At 48.3% G+C, this 18,091-nt stretch overlaps 1 protein-coding gene across 1 annotated transcript in view; it reads right to left on the reverse strand.

The window, feature by feature from the left end:
- Nucleotides 1-1,897: 1,897 nt before the first annotated feature.
- The window catches only part of PECAM1 (platelet and endothelial cell adhesion molecule 1), a gene marked incomplete at both ends in the record, with an annotated part of 138,919 nt that continues 122,725 nt past the window's right edge, over nucleotides 1,898-18,091 (reverse strand). The window contains 2 exons of the mRNA XM_080714107.1: nucleotides 1,898-2,021; nucleotides 2,988-3,069. Coding sequence (XP_080570233.1) covers nucleotides 1,898-2,021; nucleotides 2,988-3,069 — 206 coding nt within the window. The remainder of the gene's footprint in view (nucleotides 2,022-2,987; nucleotides 3,070-18,091) is intronic.

Below are 18,091 nucleotides of genomic sequence, written 5' to 3' on the forward strand. Positions count from 1 at the left end.
CCAGTCCCAGCCCTGCCACTCAGGCCGCTGTGACCTTGGGCGAGTTGGTGACCTTGCCTGGGCTCTTGGTTGGAGGTGATGAGGGCGCTCACCTTGTAGGGCTGTTAGGATGAGTAAGGGAGGCACTGTGCTGTGAGCGTTAGCAAACGCCCCGCGCAGATCAAGAATATTCACTTGTTTTCTGTGATTGTATTCCGTTTATCTTTCCTTTGTGCCAAACACTATCTACAATCCAGGCACAGGTCATGTGACAGAACTGGGAATGAGAAAGCATTTGCACACTCAAAAACAATGGTAGCAAGTTGGGCGCGGTGGTGCCTCCCAAGTGCTGGGATCACAATCGTACACCACTACACCCAACCAAATGCTATTTTCTAAGGAAAACCAATGGTGAGCATGGTTCCTTCCTTCATATCTGACAGGTTGTGCCAGTCAGGAAAGTGGCCTTGGATGTGCAGTGCACCATGGGAGCTGAGGAGATGCAACTGATGCTTCTCTTTGGGGTGTGGCCTTGATAATCAGAGTCCAGCTTCAGTGGCTGTGGAATTTTTTTTTTTTTTTTTGCCAACACTGGATTTTTCTAGGCAAAAATGCAAGTGATTGCTTTCTAGTTAGGCAAGTTGATTTGCAGAAGTTGGGGGAAGTTGCATTTCATGTGATCAGAAGAGGCAGCTGACCTTCATGTTTCCATGGGGTTTGGCCACACCTAGGCCTGAAACTGATAAGAGTGTGGTGTGGGGACACATGTGCGCACGCGCACACACAGACACACACACACACACACGCCAAATGCCTCCCAATTAATCTGCCAGTTGTATAGCACTTTCCACCCTCTGCTCTGAGTCAGCCAAGCATGGCTGGGAAATCCCAGCCATCCTGGCCCTCAGGAATCAGGTCAGCTATCCCAGAGTCCAGGAAAGGGACACAGCATGAATACATTCTGCAAAATCAATGTTGCGGGGTACGCTGGGTTCTTTGGGAGCTGCTGCCTGGGATGGGAAGGGGCAGGTGTGATGAGAAAGAGGCTGCAACCCCCCACCCCCAACCCTCGGGTAGGAAACCTGCAAGCCCCTAGGAAGAAACAATCTTCCAGACAAGCCCTGTCCAAGGCTGTCCTGGGTCTTGGTAGCAAGTGTGTTTGGAATTAAAAGCACAGGGCTTAGCTCAGTGAAGTGGTACATGCCTGTTATCCTAGTACTTGGGAGGCTTGAGAGCCAGGAGGACCACAGGTCAGAAGCCAGCCTCAGCAACTTAGTGAGACCATGTTTCCGAACAAAAATAAAACAGGGCTGGGGATATAGCTTGGAGGTAGAATGCCCCCGGGTTTAATCCCCTGCATGCATGTGCACATGTGTGCACGTGTGCGCACACACACACACACACACATTAAAAACAAGGAGAGGGCTTCACTTAGCCCTACTCTTGGAACTGTGCTGACCCACAGAGGCACGGCTCACATCTGGCCAGTCTGGCTTCTGTCCCATTCTCTGCATCTCCATCACGTCCCACTAACAAAAACTGCTTCTGCCTCAAAGGGTCCAAAGGTGACATATCCAGGGGGTGATGTGAATTCTCTTGGAATAAGACCAAGACAAAAGTTCTTCCTTTCTTCCTTTCCTTTCTGTCATTTTTTTTCAAGGATGAACATATTTGGTTTTCTTTCCTCTCTTTTTATGGGTCTGCAGTTTTCAGCCGTCAAATGTGATTGAAATGACCCTTCTTACCTGGCAGGGACCTGGACAGCTAATACTGACTCTGGTTTTTCTTTTTCTTTTTAAAAGCCTAGGAAATCCCCGAGGAGATGAGCATGGAGATGTCCAGGTGAGACCACTGGGGTCCAGGAGTCCTCTGCACAGCCGCCCTGCCCCACCTTGGTGACACTGGTCAGCCCTGGACCTTAGGAGTCGGGCAATGACAAGGTCCCAGGTCGTTTGGACACGGGCAGCGCTGGCTGCGCGGGCACAGCAGGGCCGGCCTGGGGTCCTGAGGCGGCACTGACTCCTGCTTGCTCCCGTTTCCAGCTTTGGGGACAAAGAGCCCAGAGAAGGTGTATAATGGGACCCAGTGAGTGTGGGCCCTGACTCTCTGGGTGGGGGTGGGGGCGGAGCCCCGGGAGCCTGATAAGGTCTTGGGGGTGGGGCGAGGGAAGGAGAGCAAGAGGGGGCAGAAAAGGGCATCAGCTCTCACATCAGTTTCAAATTCTTTACCACCTTGAAAAAGCAGTCACAGCCGGGCGTGGTGGCGCACACTTGTAATCCCCGAGTTTGGGAGGTGGAGACAGGAGGATCCTGTAGGTTCAAAGAACGGCTGGCTTAAGAGACCCCGTTTCCAAATAAAATTTTAAAAATAGGTCTGGGAGTGTAGCCCAGAGGTAGAAGGGTTCCATCCCCAGTACCACCAAAAATTAATTAATTAATTAATTAAAGCAGCCACAGAGCTGGGTGTGGGGCATATGCCTGTAATCCCAGTACTTGGGGACTGAAACTGGAGTATCTCAGGTTTGCAGCCAGACTCAGCAATTTAGTGAGGCCCTCAGGAACTTAGTGAAACCCTGTGTCTAAATAAAACGGGGCCGGGCATGGTGGCGCAGGCTTGTAATCCCCGCACTTGGGAGGCTGAGACAGGAGGATTGCAAGGGTTCGAAGCCAGCCTCAGCTACTTAGTGAGGCTTTCAGCAACTTAGTGAGACCCTGTTTCCAAATAAAATATAAAAAAGTTCTGGGAGTATAGCCTGGAGGTAGAAAGCCTCTGGGTTCTACCCCCAGTACCACCATAAATAAATAAATAAACAAATAAATAAAGCAGGGGAGTGTAGCTCAGAGGTAGAATGCTCTTGGCTTCAAACTTCAGTAACAAAATAAAAAGCACCCACAGGCTTCATTTCTTATTCCTGGAGTCACTGAGCACCCACCAACCCTGTGAGAGCAGCCCTGAGCCCCCTGTGCCCAGGCACCAGGCCCAGCCTCCCTCACTGCCTCCTCACTCACCCTGTGGCGGCCCCACCCCGAGGTCCTGCAGAGCTGGGAGCTGTGTCTGCGATGATCAGGCCCGGCCTCCTCAGTGGACTGGCTGTGGGTGGGCTCACGAGCCGCTCCCGCTGCCTTCGCTTTCTGCCCAGCCTTGCTCAGCCCCGTCCTCCACTGCTTCCTCCCTGCCAAGCCTCCAGGACTGAGCGCAGCACCCAAGTATCACTGAGCGCAGACCCCAGACTGGGGCAGCACCCACAGGCTCATCCTTGTCTCATTACAGTATCAGTTCTGGAGGAATGAGAAGCACAAGGATGGCAGTTATGTATTTTATTTTTGTGTTTCTGGGGTGGAACCCAGGGGCATTCTACCGCTGAGTGACACCCTCAGCCCTATTGGATTCTTTTATTTTGAAACAGGGCCTCACTAAGTTGACGAAGTTGTTCTCAAACCTGCAATCCTCCTGCCTCAGCCTCACAAGTACTGAGATTACCAGTGTTTACCACCACAACCGCCCAGCCAAGGAGGACTTTCATATTCTGAAAGTCAATCCGCAAGCCAAAGGCATAAACAGGGCTGGGGTGTAGCTCAGGAACTTAGTGAGAGCTTGCTTCAAAACAAAATATAAAAAGTTCTTGGTCCTTCTCCTTTGGACGTGCAGCGCGCTGGCCATGTGGCTTCTCTCCGCCCCTCTGTTTCCTCACCTGCCACAAACGAGAAGACCTAGCAAGAGGCCCAGAGCAAGTCCTTTGAAATGGCGCCCTCAGCCCAGGTCCTCGGGCAGCCTCAGAGCTCACAGCGGGGCAGCGAGCACAGGGGCCTGAGCCCTCCTCTCCCTCTCCTTTCCTCTGCTCTACAAAGGCCAGAAGACGAGAGGACTGTCGCCCTCAGCTAAGATGTTTAATAGGAAAATGAAATGTGTACTTTTCTTACCACTTTTTTAATTTACTCCTTCCTAAGGAAATGGCCTCCTGAGGGTTGAGATGTCTCTGAGGGAGTCGCAAGAGCTTGGGAAGGAGGCTGATCTGGTCCAGTCCCTGCACGGCGAGCTCACCCAGCCCCAATCCCCTTCCCCGTTCACCTCAGCGATGCAGCCAAAGGCTCCAAGGGATGTTGTAGTTAATAAATTTGGTCTCTATGTTTCAAAGATCTGTGAAACTTCATCCTCTGAGAGGCCACTTGCAACTGGTTATCCATATGCAGACAGAATACCAGCAGCACTCCAGGTCTCCTCAGTCTCTGGCTCACAGAGAGGCCTGACTGGGTCTCATCAGCAGGCCCTGGGCCTGTGGGGCTTCTATAGAGACCAGGCCAGAGGCCGTGTGAGTCAGGAAACCCATGGGCCAGTCTGGCATGGCGCACGCCTGTGACCCCAGGACTTGGGAGGCTGAGATAAGAGGTTTCTAGGTTTGAGGCCAGCTTCAGAAATTTAGTGAGACTCTCAGCGACTTAGTGAGACTCTGTTTCTAAATAAAAAATATAATAGAACTGGGGTATAGATCATAGATAGAACGCCTCTGGGTCAATCCCCAGTACCAAAATGATATAAAAATATAAACCGGGATTGTAATCCCAGTGTTTGGAAGGCTGAGACTGGATGATCACAATTCGCAGACAGCTTCAGCTACTTAGTGAAGCCCTTCACAACTTAGTAAAACTCTGTTTCAAAATAAAGAAAGAGAGAAAGAGAGAAAGAGAAAGAAAGAAAGGAAGGGAGGGAGAGAGGAAGAGAGAGAGAAAGAGAGGAAGGAAGGAAGGAAGGAAGGGAAAAATCAGTCCTTAAATTAATTTGGAACAACATAAAAACAGAATAGTGAAAGTAGTTCTCAGCAACAAAAACCATGCAGGAGACATCACAATGCCTGACTTTATACCACATGCCATAGTAATAAAAACGACATGGTACTGGCACAAAAACAAACACGTAGATCAATGGAACAGAATAGAAGACTCAGAAACAAATCCACACACTTAGAGCCAATTGATTTTTGATACACACTATCAAAATACCAAAAATACACACTAGAAAAAAGATAGCCTCTTCAACAAATGGTGTTGGCAAAACTGGTTAACCATATGCAGAAAAATGGAAATAAACTTCACTTTCTCACCTACATAAAAGTCAATTCAAGATGGATCAAAGACCTGGAAATTAGACCAGAGACCTTGCAGCTCCTAAAGAGGGCATAGGTGCAACACTTCAAAACATAGGCACAGGCAAAAACTTCAACAAGACCCTGAGGGCAAGGAGGATCAATGCATGGAATTACATTAAAATGAAGAGCTTCTGTACAGCAAAGGAAACCATCAAGAACCTCAACAGAGAGTCGACAGAATGGGAGGAGATTTTTGCCAGCTCCTCCTCTGATAGAGGCCTAATATGTAGAATAAAAAGAGAACTCAAGAAACTCACCACTAAGAAAATAAATGACCCAATCAAAAAATGGGCAAGTGAACTAAATAGACACTTCACAAAAGAAAAAATACAAATGACCAATAAACATATGAAAAAATGTTCAACATCATTAGCAATCAGAAAGAGGCAAATTGAAACTACCCTGAGATTTCCCCTAACCCCAATTGGAATGGCAATCATTATGAACGCTAATAGCAACAAATGCTAATAAGGAAGTGGAGAAGTGGGAACTCTGATTCATCGTTGGTGGGATCGCAAATTAGTGCAACCACTTGGGAAGACAGGATGGTGGATCCTCAGAAGAAGGGGAACTATCTTACCATATAATCCAGCAACATCCCTTCTGAGTATCTACCCAAAAGAATGGAAATCTAGGTACCAGAGTAATGCATGCATACCTGTGTTTATAGCTGCATAGTTCAGAATCGCCTAATTATGAACTGGTCGGGATGCCCGTCAACAGATGAGTGGATTACAGAACTATGGTATATGTACACAATGGAAATGTACTCAGCCATAAAGAAGAACAAAATTATGCCATTTGCAGGCAAATAGGTGAAATAGGAGAACATTATGCTAAGTGAGATCAATCAGTCACGAAAAGTGAAAAATAGGATGTTCTCCCTAATATGTGAAAGCTGGAGAGAAAATGGGTCATAGGAAGGACTCCAGACAAAGGGGAAGAAACCTTAGATGAGGGAAGAAGGTGACCTGACTGAGGGGATGGGAGGGGAGAGGGGGAAATCCTCAGTGGCTATGACAGACATAACAAACGTACCAAAGTCAGTCCCTGTGCTGAGCATGGGAAAGGGGGAGGAAATAGGATGGGGCTGGGGATGGCTGAACGAGTGCTGTGTCCTGTATGCCTCTACCTCCCCGAACCTTACCATGACGTGTGATTGCAATTCACAGATTAAAAACAAAGACTCTCATCAACCTAGGGAGACTCTGTTTCAAAAACAAACAAACAGCTGGGCGTGGTGGCGCACACTTGTAATCCCTGCGCTTGGGAGGCTGAGACAGGAGGATCGCACAGTTTCGAAGCCAGCCTCAGCTACTTAGTGAGGCTCTTGGCAACTTAGTGAGACCCTGTTTCCAAATAAAATATAAAATAAGTCTGGGAGTATAGCCCAGAGGTAGAAAGCCTCTGGGTTCCACACCCAGTACCACCACCAAAAAAAAAAAAAAAAAAAAAAAAAAAAAATAGGGCTGGAGGTGTAGTTCAGAGGTAGAATGCCCCTGGGCTCAACCTCCAATAACAACAACAAAAAAAGTTCACCATGCAACCAGGTGTGGTGGCACACACCAGTAATTCCAGTACTTGGGAGGCTGAGACAGAAGGATTAGAGGTTCAAAAGCAGTGTAAGATAATTTAGCAAGAACCTATTTCTAATCAAAACACAGACATGAATAGGGATGGGGGTTTAGCGCAGAGGTAGAATTCCTCTGGGTTCAAAAAAAGAAAAAATAAAAGTTCAAGCGTCAGAAAAAGGCTTTGGGAAATCTGTAAATTACAAAAGGATTGGAAACTGGTCATGGTGGTCCATGTCTGTAATCCCAGTATTCAGGAGGCTAAAATAGGAGGATCACAGGTTTGAAGACAGCATCAGAAGGATAGCAAGAGACGGAAGACAGCACTTCATGAAGCTTGAAGATCCAAGGCTGCCTTCCCCTGGCCTCGGTCCTCTTCCTCTCTGCCCTGGATACGGCTGGCCTGATGGTGCCCCTGGGAAGGCAGAAAGGAAAGATGAGAGCATTTGTACTAGAAACTCAGTGAGTCCTTGGGAGAACACAGACACCCAGTTCATGACCTGCTGTGGCTCCATGGTTAGCAAAGACCTGCATCATCAGGCCTTTGTAAGATATGTTTGTTCTCTCGAGAGTCTCCCTTAGTTTCTGGCCTCAAACCTGCTATCCTCCTGTCTCAGGCTCCCATATTCTGAAATTGCAGGCTGTGTCACCAAGCCTGGCCTGTGAGATTCTCCTAGACATGTTTAAACTCTTCAAGACGCTCTAGAAGAAGAAACTAGATTCTAGTTTTTGTTTTTGTTTTCACTTGGATCCTCACAACATAGCTCTCCTGAAACCCAAGAGTTAATGTAACTGACATTATATTCTCAGCCTTTGCAGAGAAAAGGATGCTAGTCTCCAACCATGACTCTGGGCTTTTTTGGTCAGCCTGGTCTAATCTGGGGCCTAGTGGATGTTTCCTTACCAAGTTCCTCCTAGACGTGAGTCCTGCTGAGTCTTGGGCCTTCTGAAGCCACACAATGAACACTGTGTGGTCCCACCGGCTTCCTGTTGAACCTCAGCTGCCAAAGAACTTAGAGCCAAGTTCTGTGCCCCATTAGTATAATTAACCACCATCAAGTGCTGTTACCACTGCTCCCTCTTCTCTTGGATCATATCTCTTCATTTTGACCCCTAACTGCTCCATCCTGTGTGACCTTTCATCTTAGCAGCTGCTTTGGGGAAAAGGCTTGACACCAGTAATAAAAATAAACCAGTGTGGTGGTGCACGCCTGGAATCCCAGGAGTAAGGGAGACTTAGTGGGGTGTGGTGGTGCATATCTATAATCACAATACTTGGAAGGCTGAAACAGGAGGATCACAGGTTCCAGGATAGCCTCGGCAACTTAATGAAATCCTGTTCCTAAATAAAAATAAGGGGCTGGAGTTGTAGCTCAGTGGTAGAATTCTTTTGGGTTCAATAACCAGAACCTCAAGAGGAGAAGAATAGAAGAAGAAGAAGAAGAAGAAGAAGAAGAAGAAGAAGAAGGAGGAGGAGGAGGAGGAGGAGGAGGAGGAGGAGGAGGAGGAGGAGGAGGAGAAGAGGAGGAGGAGAAGAGGAGGAGGAGGAGAAGAGGAGGAGAAGAGGAGGAGGAGGAGGAAGAAGAGGAGGAGGAGAGGAGGGGAGGAGGAAGAGGAGGAGAGGAGGAGGGGAGGAGGAGGAGGGGAGGAGGAAGAGGAGGGGAGAAGGAGGGGAGGAGGAGGAGGGGAGGAGGAAGAGGAGGGGAGGAGGAGGAGGAGGAGGGGAGGAGGAGGGGAGGAAGAGGAGGAGGAGGAGAGAAGGAGGAGGAAGAGAGGAGGAAGAGGAGGGGAGGAGGGGAGGAGGAGGAGAGAAGGAGGAGGAGGAGAGGAGGAAGAGGAGGGGAGGAGGGGAGGAGGAGGAGGAGGAGAGAAGGAGGAGGAGGAGAGGAGGAAGAGGAGGGGAGGAGGGGAGGAGGAGGAGGAGGAGAGAAGGAGGAGGAGGAGAGGAGGAAGAGGAGGGGAGGAGGGGAGGAGGAGGAGAGAGAGCAAGAAAGATCAGCTTCACTGCTAACTATGGGATAAAAGTTGCCTAACTACAAATAGATATATTTCTTCAAATGCTTGTTCTAGACCCCTGCCACTCAAGGTGCCACCTGCAGCATCACAAGTCATCAAGTAGCCTGTTAGAAATGTAGACTCTTAGGACCCACTCCGGGTCCAAGGCAGAATCCTGGTTAACAAGATTCCCAGGAGATTCATAGGAAAGAAACCACTGCCTTTAGAAATGTATGGGAACTTTCGGCATCATGTGCTTCCAAATCAGAGCCTTGTCTGATCAACATAGAACAAATTTACTTTGCCTTAAATGGCCCTTTCACAGGGCTTTTAAGGGCCACGGGCTGCAAACAGCATCACCTGGTGAAAACATAAATAAAGCTTACATTTCTAGGACAAAGATCAGAAGCAGAGTTAGAGTATCATTTTTAAAGTCATTACAGTTTAACATAATTGGATTGGTGTTAGTGTCAGATCAAAATTGGCTGAGGAACTTCTCTAGATTATAATTAGCCAAAGAAGCTGAACACAAATGAACACATAACCCTGGATTGGACAAATTACTTTTTTTGTGTGCTGAGGATTTAGCCCAGGGACCTTCTATCCCTGAGCTACACCCCCATCCCTATTTTATTTTAATTTGAAACAGGGTCTCACTAGGTTGATGAGAATCTCACTACTTGCTGAGGCCATACTTGCATTGACAATTCAATTCTCCTATCTTAGTCTCCCAAGAACTGAGATGACAAGCGTGCGCCATGATGCCCAGCCAACAATAAACCTTTAAACAACTAAAAAGGTAACATAGTATTTATGTTAAATTTGGCATCCAGGAGTGTGTGTGTGTGTGTGTGTGTGTGTGTGTGTGTGTATGAGTGAGCAGTAGTGAGACTCTTAGTAACCTAATGAGACCATCTTTCAAAGCAGAAAAAAAAAGTCTGGGAGGTATAGCTCAGAGGTAGAATGCCTCCGGATTCCATCCTTAGCAGGATTTCTCATGAACATAGCTAGTTTAGTGTGGTAAATTTGTGTGTGTGTGTGTGTGTGTGTGTGTGTGTGTGTGTGTGTGTAGTACTGGGGATGGAACCCATGGACCTTCTACCTCCAGGCTACACTCCCAGACCTATTTTATATTTTATTTGTAAACAGTGTCTCACTAAGTTGCTGAGAGCCTTACTAAGTAGATAAGGCTGGCTTCGAACCTGTGCGATCATCCTGTCTCAGCCTCCCAAATACCAGAATTACAAGCATGCGCCATCATGGCCGGCTAGTGTGGTAGATTAAAGCACACCTTTTGGGCCTGTCCTCTAGTTAAGGAAAGCAGAGATGTCTTTAAGTGAGAGAACCCTGTGACTGGGAGTAATGTAGGATAGAGGAAATAAGTAGGTATAAAGGAGACAGAAAGGAAAAGTAAAATATAACTTTAATATAAAAACCCGGAGCTGAAGTACTTCAGCCTCTAGTCCACAAATCAGTTCTCTTTCCCAGGGCTGATTCTCTCAAATTCCTGGGAAACCTGTGGATCCTAGAGTTAACCATAATTAATAAAAATGAAACCATAATTGCCCTGTGTGCTGATAACAAGACAGATACCATATTTCAAGAAACCTATAATTTAGGACACTCCAGCTTGTCTGTCAATCAGCTAATGAGGACCTGAATCAGCCTGAGGCCTCTAAGGCTGACTAAACCACCAGATCCCAGAAAGCACCTCGTGACTACCAGACTTAGCTCATTCAGCCTAAAGCTGACCAGACTACCAGAACACCAGAAACTGCCTCGGGAACTACCAGAATGAGGTCATCCTCACAAAGTCCCCTATAAGAAGAGAGCCCTAAACTCCCCCAAATGCCTTCCTCTTGAAATACCTCTCCAAAATGCATTATTTCTTGAATGTGGATTTCTCCCCTTTCCTCCAAACGAACCTCTGTCTAGATCTCTGACTGGCATGTGTTAAAATTCTTTTCTGTCACGTTATCCAAGGCCCCTGAAGATCCTGAATTTCTCAGCTGAGAACCCACCCTGACAGGAGGAAGCAGCAATATCGCTGGACAGTTTTGCCACAAGGGTTCACAGAGTCACCTAACTTATTTGGACAGTTCAAGAAAAGGTGCCAGAGGAATCTGAGTTTCCTTCCTCAACTGGACTGATCTAATATGTAGATGATCTACTCCTCTCTGGGACAGATAAAGAAAGGGTTACAGATACCACAGCAGACTTACAAATTTTCTGGGGCAACAGAGCCTGAGGGTTCAAAGACCAAATTGTAATTTGTAGATAATGAAGTAAACTATTTAGGGCACCTAATCAGCAAGGGAAAAGGAGATTGGGTACAAAGAGTCTCAGGGATAACTAACATGCCTCCTCCAGGTACCAAAGGGAATTAAGAAAAATGGTAGGGCTTTTCAGGTACTGTAGGTTACGGTTTGGTTCATAGCCCTTAAAACTAAGAAATTATATCTTAAATTCCTAGATGAAAAATCTGATCCCCTCCTCTGGAAGCCGGAGTAAGTACAATTGGTTGAGGTTCTCAAGCAGGCCTTGATCACTGCCCCAGTAACTGGCTTTACCATCCCTAGAAAAAACCGTTTCATCTCTACAGTAATGGAGATAAGGGGACAGCATTAGGGTGTTAACCCAAGAACGTGGAGGAAAGAGACAGCTCGTGACGTATATGTCCAAGCTCTTGGACTCTGTTCCCAGTCTGGCTTGAATGCATTCAATCAATAGCAACCTCAGCCCTACTCACAGGGGTGGGGGGTAGAAAACTGGCCTTTTGTGCAGCCTTAGTTGTAACTACTCCACATCAGGTTAGGGTGATTTTAAACCAGAGGGTGGGTAGATGGCTGACAGATTCCTGAATACTTAAATATAAAGGAATCCTATTAGAAAAAGATGATCTGATCCTCACTACTGATATCAGCCTTCACCTAGTTGAATTTTTCATAGAAGGTGGAGTCCAAAAGCCCTCAGAGCATCATTGTCTGAATTTCACAGCTGCATACCTGGGAGTACACTTTTTTGCAAAAAGAGTAAAATCACCTTGCTTAACAATTTTCAAATATATGTCTTTTTGATGGCATGGAAATTTATTATTAACGGGTTCATTCCCCAGTATCAAAAAAAAAAAAAAATGGAAATCTCAGGCCAACCCGAATCAGTTGGTCACCCCAGCCATGCCCCGGTTCCCAGCCTCTGTGATGGGAGGCCCCTCTGAACCCAGGGCTATTCCCCTAGGTGAGCGTTCTCCATCCAAGCTCCACAGCACAGTCACCTGGGTGTTGCGAGGTAACTCACAGAGACACTCCAGATTCCAAGGTGCCAAAGAGGTAGTTTATTTACCACCAGCCAGGGCAAACAGTACCCTTTATACTGTTGCCTAGAGTGTCAGTTTCAACTGCCTTTTGTATCCCTTGGTTACAGAGTTGGGAGAACAGAAAAGTAAGGTTTTCATGGTTACAAGAATCATAAGATTGTTTGACAAACACCAAGTGTTTCTTCAGAACAGACAACACATTTTACTCAGATGCTATCTTGTAGTCAAGACAGCTTCCTCATACCATGCTCAGTGAAGCAAATTACAAAGGCAGATAATAGCAGTTAAAATTCCTTTCCATGTCCTGGTTGAGTTACAGGATGCCCCATTGACCAAGAGCACTTACTTAAAACTGCTGCCTAAAAGAAACACACTGCCTCGTGAGGAACTTAAAAATGCTGGTGCCCAGGCTCCATTTCAGACAACAGATGATGACCGAGGCTCGGGCAGCAGGAATTTCAAGTCTCCCCAGCGATCTGACTGTGCGCTCAGAGTTGAGGACCAGGGCTGTAGGCTCCTGCTTCCATCCTGAGAAGAGACAGCTCATCCCCATAGGATCTGGACATGTCTCCATGTGGCCACCAAGGGTCCCGTCACTGCAGCACAGAGCACCAGGCCATGAGGGTGCAGGGGCCAGGCTTGCCCGGGACTGATGGTGCCCAGGTCCATGGAGAGAGATGCGCCTGCAGGAGCCAGAGGCACAGTGCGCAGTCACCTGCAGCCTCCTCCCAAGACCTCATCTGTGTGCGCAGTGGATGTGGTGGCAGAGAAGGACATGGGCCTCAGTGGGTCCTTGTGGGGCACCAGCACCACAGTGGTCCCTGGCTCCCTCGCCCTCCAGCCCTGGCTGAGCCACGGGCTCTGGTCCTGCATGGCCACTCATCTTATTTCTTCATTTTCTATTATTTTAGGTTGCAAACATGCAGTATGATTCTCGTGGGGGAAAAAATTGAACAATACAGAAGTGTAAAGAGTAAAACAAGAGAACCTGGTTTACCCCATTTCCCTGTCCCCTCCACCCTGCCAAGAGAATGTGTCAGTGCTTCCTCCCGCTGTGCCATGGCATGTCTCCATCCCTCAAAGAGAGAAAATAAATCCCCCAAGCCTGGGAGAAGCAATGCAGTCATGTGCGCTCGCTTGCAAAATTACCAGCCCTAGCATTAGCAAAATTACCAGCCCTACGTTCCAATTCTCAATCTCTGCAGAAAAAAGTAAAGAGGCTGTGTGTTCCTCAGCTTGATTAAACAGTAATTAGGCTTCCAAAGCTTGCTAAATGCCCCACTTTCAAAAGTACTCAGCAAGGCAATTTTTCTTTCACATTTAATAGCAACTGTTCATATTCATTTTAATCCAAAGTGGCCATAATTGTGGGAGTCTGACAAGATGGGCATCCTCGGAGGCTGCTGCTGGGGGAGGAGGTGACAGACTTCCTACAAGTGTGACTGGATCTATCCTAAGAGCCTGGGAAGCCTTCCTGCCCTCAGGCCCTGAGGTTCCATTTCTAGGATTCTATCCTAAAGAAACAGAAGACCCAGAGATGGAAGTTTATGTAGGAGGATGTTATAGCAGCCTTGTTTAGAGTGCAAAAATATTAAAAATCACCTAAGCAGTGATCCTTAATGAGCAGTGAATTTTGGAATCAACTGGAGGTTTATGAAATACATGTGATTGCATATGTATGCACACACACATGCACACACACACATGCACGCACATGCTGGAGCAGTGGCTGGGTGGTTTCTCTGCAGTTTGAGCATCTCCACTTTTTTAGGGGTAGAGGTTACTAGAGATTGAACTTAGGTGCATTCTACCTCTGAGTTATGCTCCCAGTCCATTTATTTTATTGTGTGTGTGTGTGTATGTGTGTGTGTGTGTGTGTGTGTGTGTGTGTGTGTGTGTGTGTTTTACTGGAGATGGAACCTAGGAGCCTTCTATATCTGGGCTATACTCCCAGACCTATTTTATTTGGAAACAGGGTCTCACTAAGTTGCTGAGAGCCTCACTAAGTTGCTGAGGCTGGCTGTAAACCCGGATCCTCCTGTCTCAGCCTCCCAAATGCTGGGATTACAAGTGTGCACCACCACAGTCGACTATTTTTATAGTTTTGAAACAGATCTTGCTAAGTTGCTGAGGCTGGCCTTGAACCTACTTCTGTCTCCGCCTCTCAAGTACTGGGATTACAGATGTGTACCAGCATGTGCAGCTGAGAACCTATATGCCCATTTTATTTTTTATTTGGAAACAAGATCTCACTAAGTTACTGGAAGGCACACCAAGTTGCTGAAGCTGGCTTCAGATAAACATCTCTCTTTTTAACAAGCTCACTCAGGTCCTTCATCTATTAACTTCAGGCTGAGCATCATTCACCTGATCCCTCTAGGTAGTGGGTATTTGTCCTCCGTCTCCTCCTCCTCCTCCTCTTCATCCTCCTCCTCCTCCTCTTCATCATTCTTGTCTACAGTGAGTGAAGAATGACACCCGCAGACCTCAGGAAGGGGAGTAAAAGGTTTATTGGAAGCAGCAGGGAATGGGGGGGAGAGTGACTGAACACCCCCAAAGGGGCTGGAGCTCTGGGTCCAGCAGCTGCCTTCAGGACAATACTTGAGAGCAGCCCAAGCCGAATTGCCTTCAGGTGCAGGCTGCTTTCTTCCAGCATCCATGCGATCTGCCAGAAGGGAATAGAGAAAAGTGGCCGAACACCCCATAGGGGCAGTCGGAACTCAGGGTCACTACCTGAGTGTCGCCCGGGCACTTAGTGCCCATCAGTTGCAAACTACTTTCTCCCAGAGTCCACGCGATCTGCCAGAAAAGAGGTGCAGGTCACCCCTAGGAGCCTGGTCAGCCTAGAGGCCTTCAGGTCACTACTTGAGAGTCGCCCGAGCCACGTGCCCTCAGATGCACTCTGCCTTCTCTCAGGACCAACACGACCTGCGAGAAAGAGAACAGCTCCTTAAAAGGGGAGGGGGTCCAGAGAGGAAAAGTCCCCCTTTTGCCATCCGGTCAGGCCTTGCCTGACCGCTTGCAAGTCCGTTTTTGGTTAGGGTGACTTTGGGATTCCAAGGAGAATTTGCATAGGGTATTTGCAAGTCTTTTGAAGGGTCTCCTTTTATTTAGTAGGAGTGTCCAACTTGCTCTGTGCTGGCTCCTGGGTTTGTTGATTAGTAAACAGATGGCTTTGTGAAGCTCTGGCCCTCTTATCTCTGAGCCTTTGGAGTTTCAGGCATTTGTTGCCCCTCAGGAAACTCAGGAAATTAACTTTTTTCTACCAAGGGCTTTTCCCTATCTGCCTATTTCCTTTCTATCTCCTCACGCCTCCTCTTCCTCTTCCTCCTCATTCTCCTTTCTTCTTTTTCTTCAATTGAACCCAGGGCATTCCTCCTCTGAGCTACACTCCCATCCCTTTATATTATTTTTATTCTGTAATGGGGTCTCACTAAGTTGCCGAGGGTCTTGCTAAGTTGCTGGATCTGTCCTCAAACCTGCATCCTTCCCATCTCCACTCCCCAGGTGTTTGATCACAGGTGTGCACCCCCTGCCCGACTAGTGGGCATTTCTTCTCACTTGCATTTTATATACTTTTATTAGCATATTGCATTTATACATTATAGTGAGAGTCAAAGTGACACGCTAACACAAGCACACATTTACGTGTGTTTTTGAAATCTCACAATGGTGTGAATTGCTTTTGATAGTAAGGAAAACATAGAGAGAAAACAGCCTCGAAGACGGTAGAGTTCAGTGGAAGCACCTGTTGCACGCCAGGCCCTGCGCTTGGCAGTGAGGACTCTGAAGTCCAGAAAGCACAGACCGCCCTTCAAGGAGTCCAGGGTCGCCAGCAGGATGCAGCCATGCAAAGCAGATGCTCTTCGCCACCCATGGAGACCCGGGAGAGAGCTGTCCTGAGGTGAGTGCTGATCCAGAGACAGCACAGGGAGGCAGCAGCTGGCTCTGGTCAGAAGTCTGGGGACAGTGCTCCCAAAGCAGGGAATGTGCCGGCTGGTGTCAGGGGCACACAGAGTTGGGAAGGAAGGAAAGTGCTCCAGGCAAAGGAAATGAACAGTCTGTGTAATGGCCTGAAGCATGAAATGTGGGCGGTGAGCTGTGGTCAGAGCAGAAAGCTGACCTGGGGCACAAGAGGAGGTGAAGCCGGAACACAGGCAGGGCCAGCTCGGGCTGGGGTAGCGACTACCTTGCAAGCTGGACAGGAGGCCAGGGGCGCCCAGACTGCGCCAGGGAGCACCGTGCTCAGAGCACAGGCTTCCATGAAAGAGTGCCTTTGGAGCCAGGCTGGTGGGGCACGCCTGTCACCCCAGGACTCGGGAGGCTGAGACAGGAGGACTGCAGGGTCGAAGCCAGCATCAGCAACTTAGCGAGACTTTCGGCAACTCAGTGAGACCCTGTTTCAAAATAAATAATAAAAAGGGCTGGGGGTGTAACTCAGAGGTAGAGTGCCCCTGGGTCCATCCCCAGTACGCCATGAAAGAAAACAGTGGCACCATTTTTTGGGTGCTCAGAAGGCTAAGTCACTTGCCTGAGGTCATGCAGCTACGTGTGGAGATCAGACATCAGCTCAGGTCTTTCTGATTCCACAGTACAAATTCCATTACCCTGTTTCTTTTATCTTTATCTTTATTTTCCCCTCTCTTGTGACTCTGGGGAGTGAACCCAGGGGCTCTCTACCTCTCTGCCACACCCCAGCTTTTTTTTTTTTTTTTGAAACAGCATCTTGCTAAGTTGCTGATGGTCTCACTAAGTTGCTGAGTCCGGTCTCAACCCTGCAATCCTCCTGTCTCAGCCTCCCAAGTACTGGGCTTACGGGCCTGCACCACCTCGCCCAGCCATTACCCTGTTTCTAACGTCCCTGGAGAAGGATGTGTGTGAAGGGCTTAACTTGGAGCCTGGCACACAGGAAGCCACGCACTCAAGTCTGGCTTCTCCTACTATTGTGGCCGCTCCTAAAACTCAGAGCAGGAAACTCTGCCACGCAGGGTCTGAGAGCGACTTTAAGGGCCCCGCCCCGAAGGTAATGGTCGCACCTGTTTTTGCCAAAGGTTCTCATGGGAGTTTCCTTTCAGCTTAACTCAACTTATAGCAGGAAGGAAAAGTCCTCTGTAACCCAGTTCAGGAGCCTGACAGGTAGGGGGTCAAAGAGGAGTCACAGGCCACCCACCTGGTCACCTGGTCACCCGGTAGGAGGCACAAAGGGCCGGACTCCCTTGCTGGGCCTGCCTGCTGTGGGCCCAGGGAGGCTGCAGAGAGCTGTCAAGGTGTGTGTGTGTGTGTGTGTGTGTGTGTGTGTGTGTGTGTGTGTTGCCACCCAAGTGCTTGGATTACAGGCATGTATCCCCCGCACCCAGCTTCCTGAAATCCTCTTTACCCTAGAGTGAGTCCTTAACCAGGGCCACGGGAACATTCCATTTATCTCGTTATCACTGATAATCATCATGCATAATTACTGGGAAGCTGTATTGGTGTCCTAGGGCCACTGAAACAAATTAGCACAAACTACCTGGCCTAAAGCAACATATTTCTGTTCCCCGGTGGCTCCAGAGTCCAGAAGCCCAAAGCCTGTTGTATCTCTGGGTGGAAGCCACGGTGGCATCCTGGGAGGGGGGGGGGGCTCTCGGGAAGCACTGGTTCCTCATCTCCTGTGACAGAGGCAGTCCCTCCCTCTGGACGTCAGGGCCACATCTTTAAGTCGCTCTGCTCAGCGCCTCAAATCTCCCTCTGCTCCTTTGTCACAAGGATGCTCGTGACTGTATTCAGGACCCACTTGTATAACCCACCCATCTCAAGACCCTTAACTTAGTAACACCCTTTCCCACCTAAGTATGGTGTGACACACCTGTAATCCTAGTACTGGGGAGGCTGAGACAGGAGGATCCCAGGTATGAGGACAGCCTCGGCAAAGTAGTGAGACTCTCTGCAGCATAGGGAGACCCTGTTTCAAAACAAAGACATAGAGAGCAGGGGCTTGGTGGCGCACGCTTGTAATCCCAGCATGCGAGAGGCTGAGACCAGAGGATCATGGTTTGTGGACAGCCTCAGCTACTTAGTGAGGCCCTCTGCAATTCAGTGAGACATGGT

The sequence above is a fragment of the Muscardinus avellanarius genome, assembly GCF_963383645.1.
Source record: "Muscardinus avellanarius genome assembly, chromosome: 16".
In the NCBI taxonomy this organism is placed as follows: Eukaryota; Metazoa; Chordata; class Mammalia; order Rodentia; family Gliridae; genus Muscardinus; species Muscardinus avellanarius.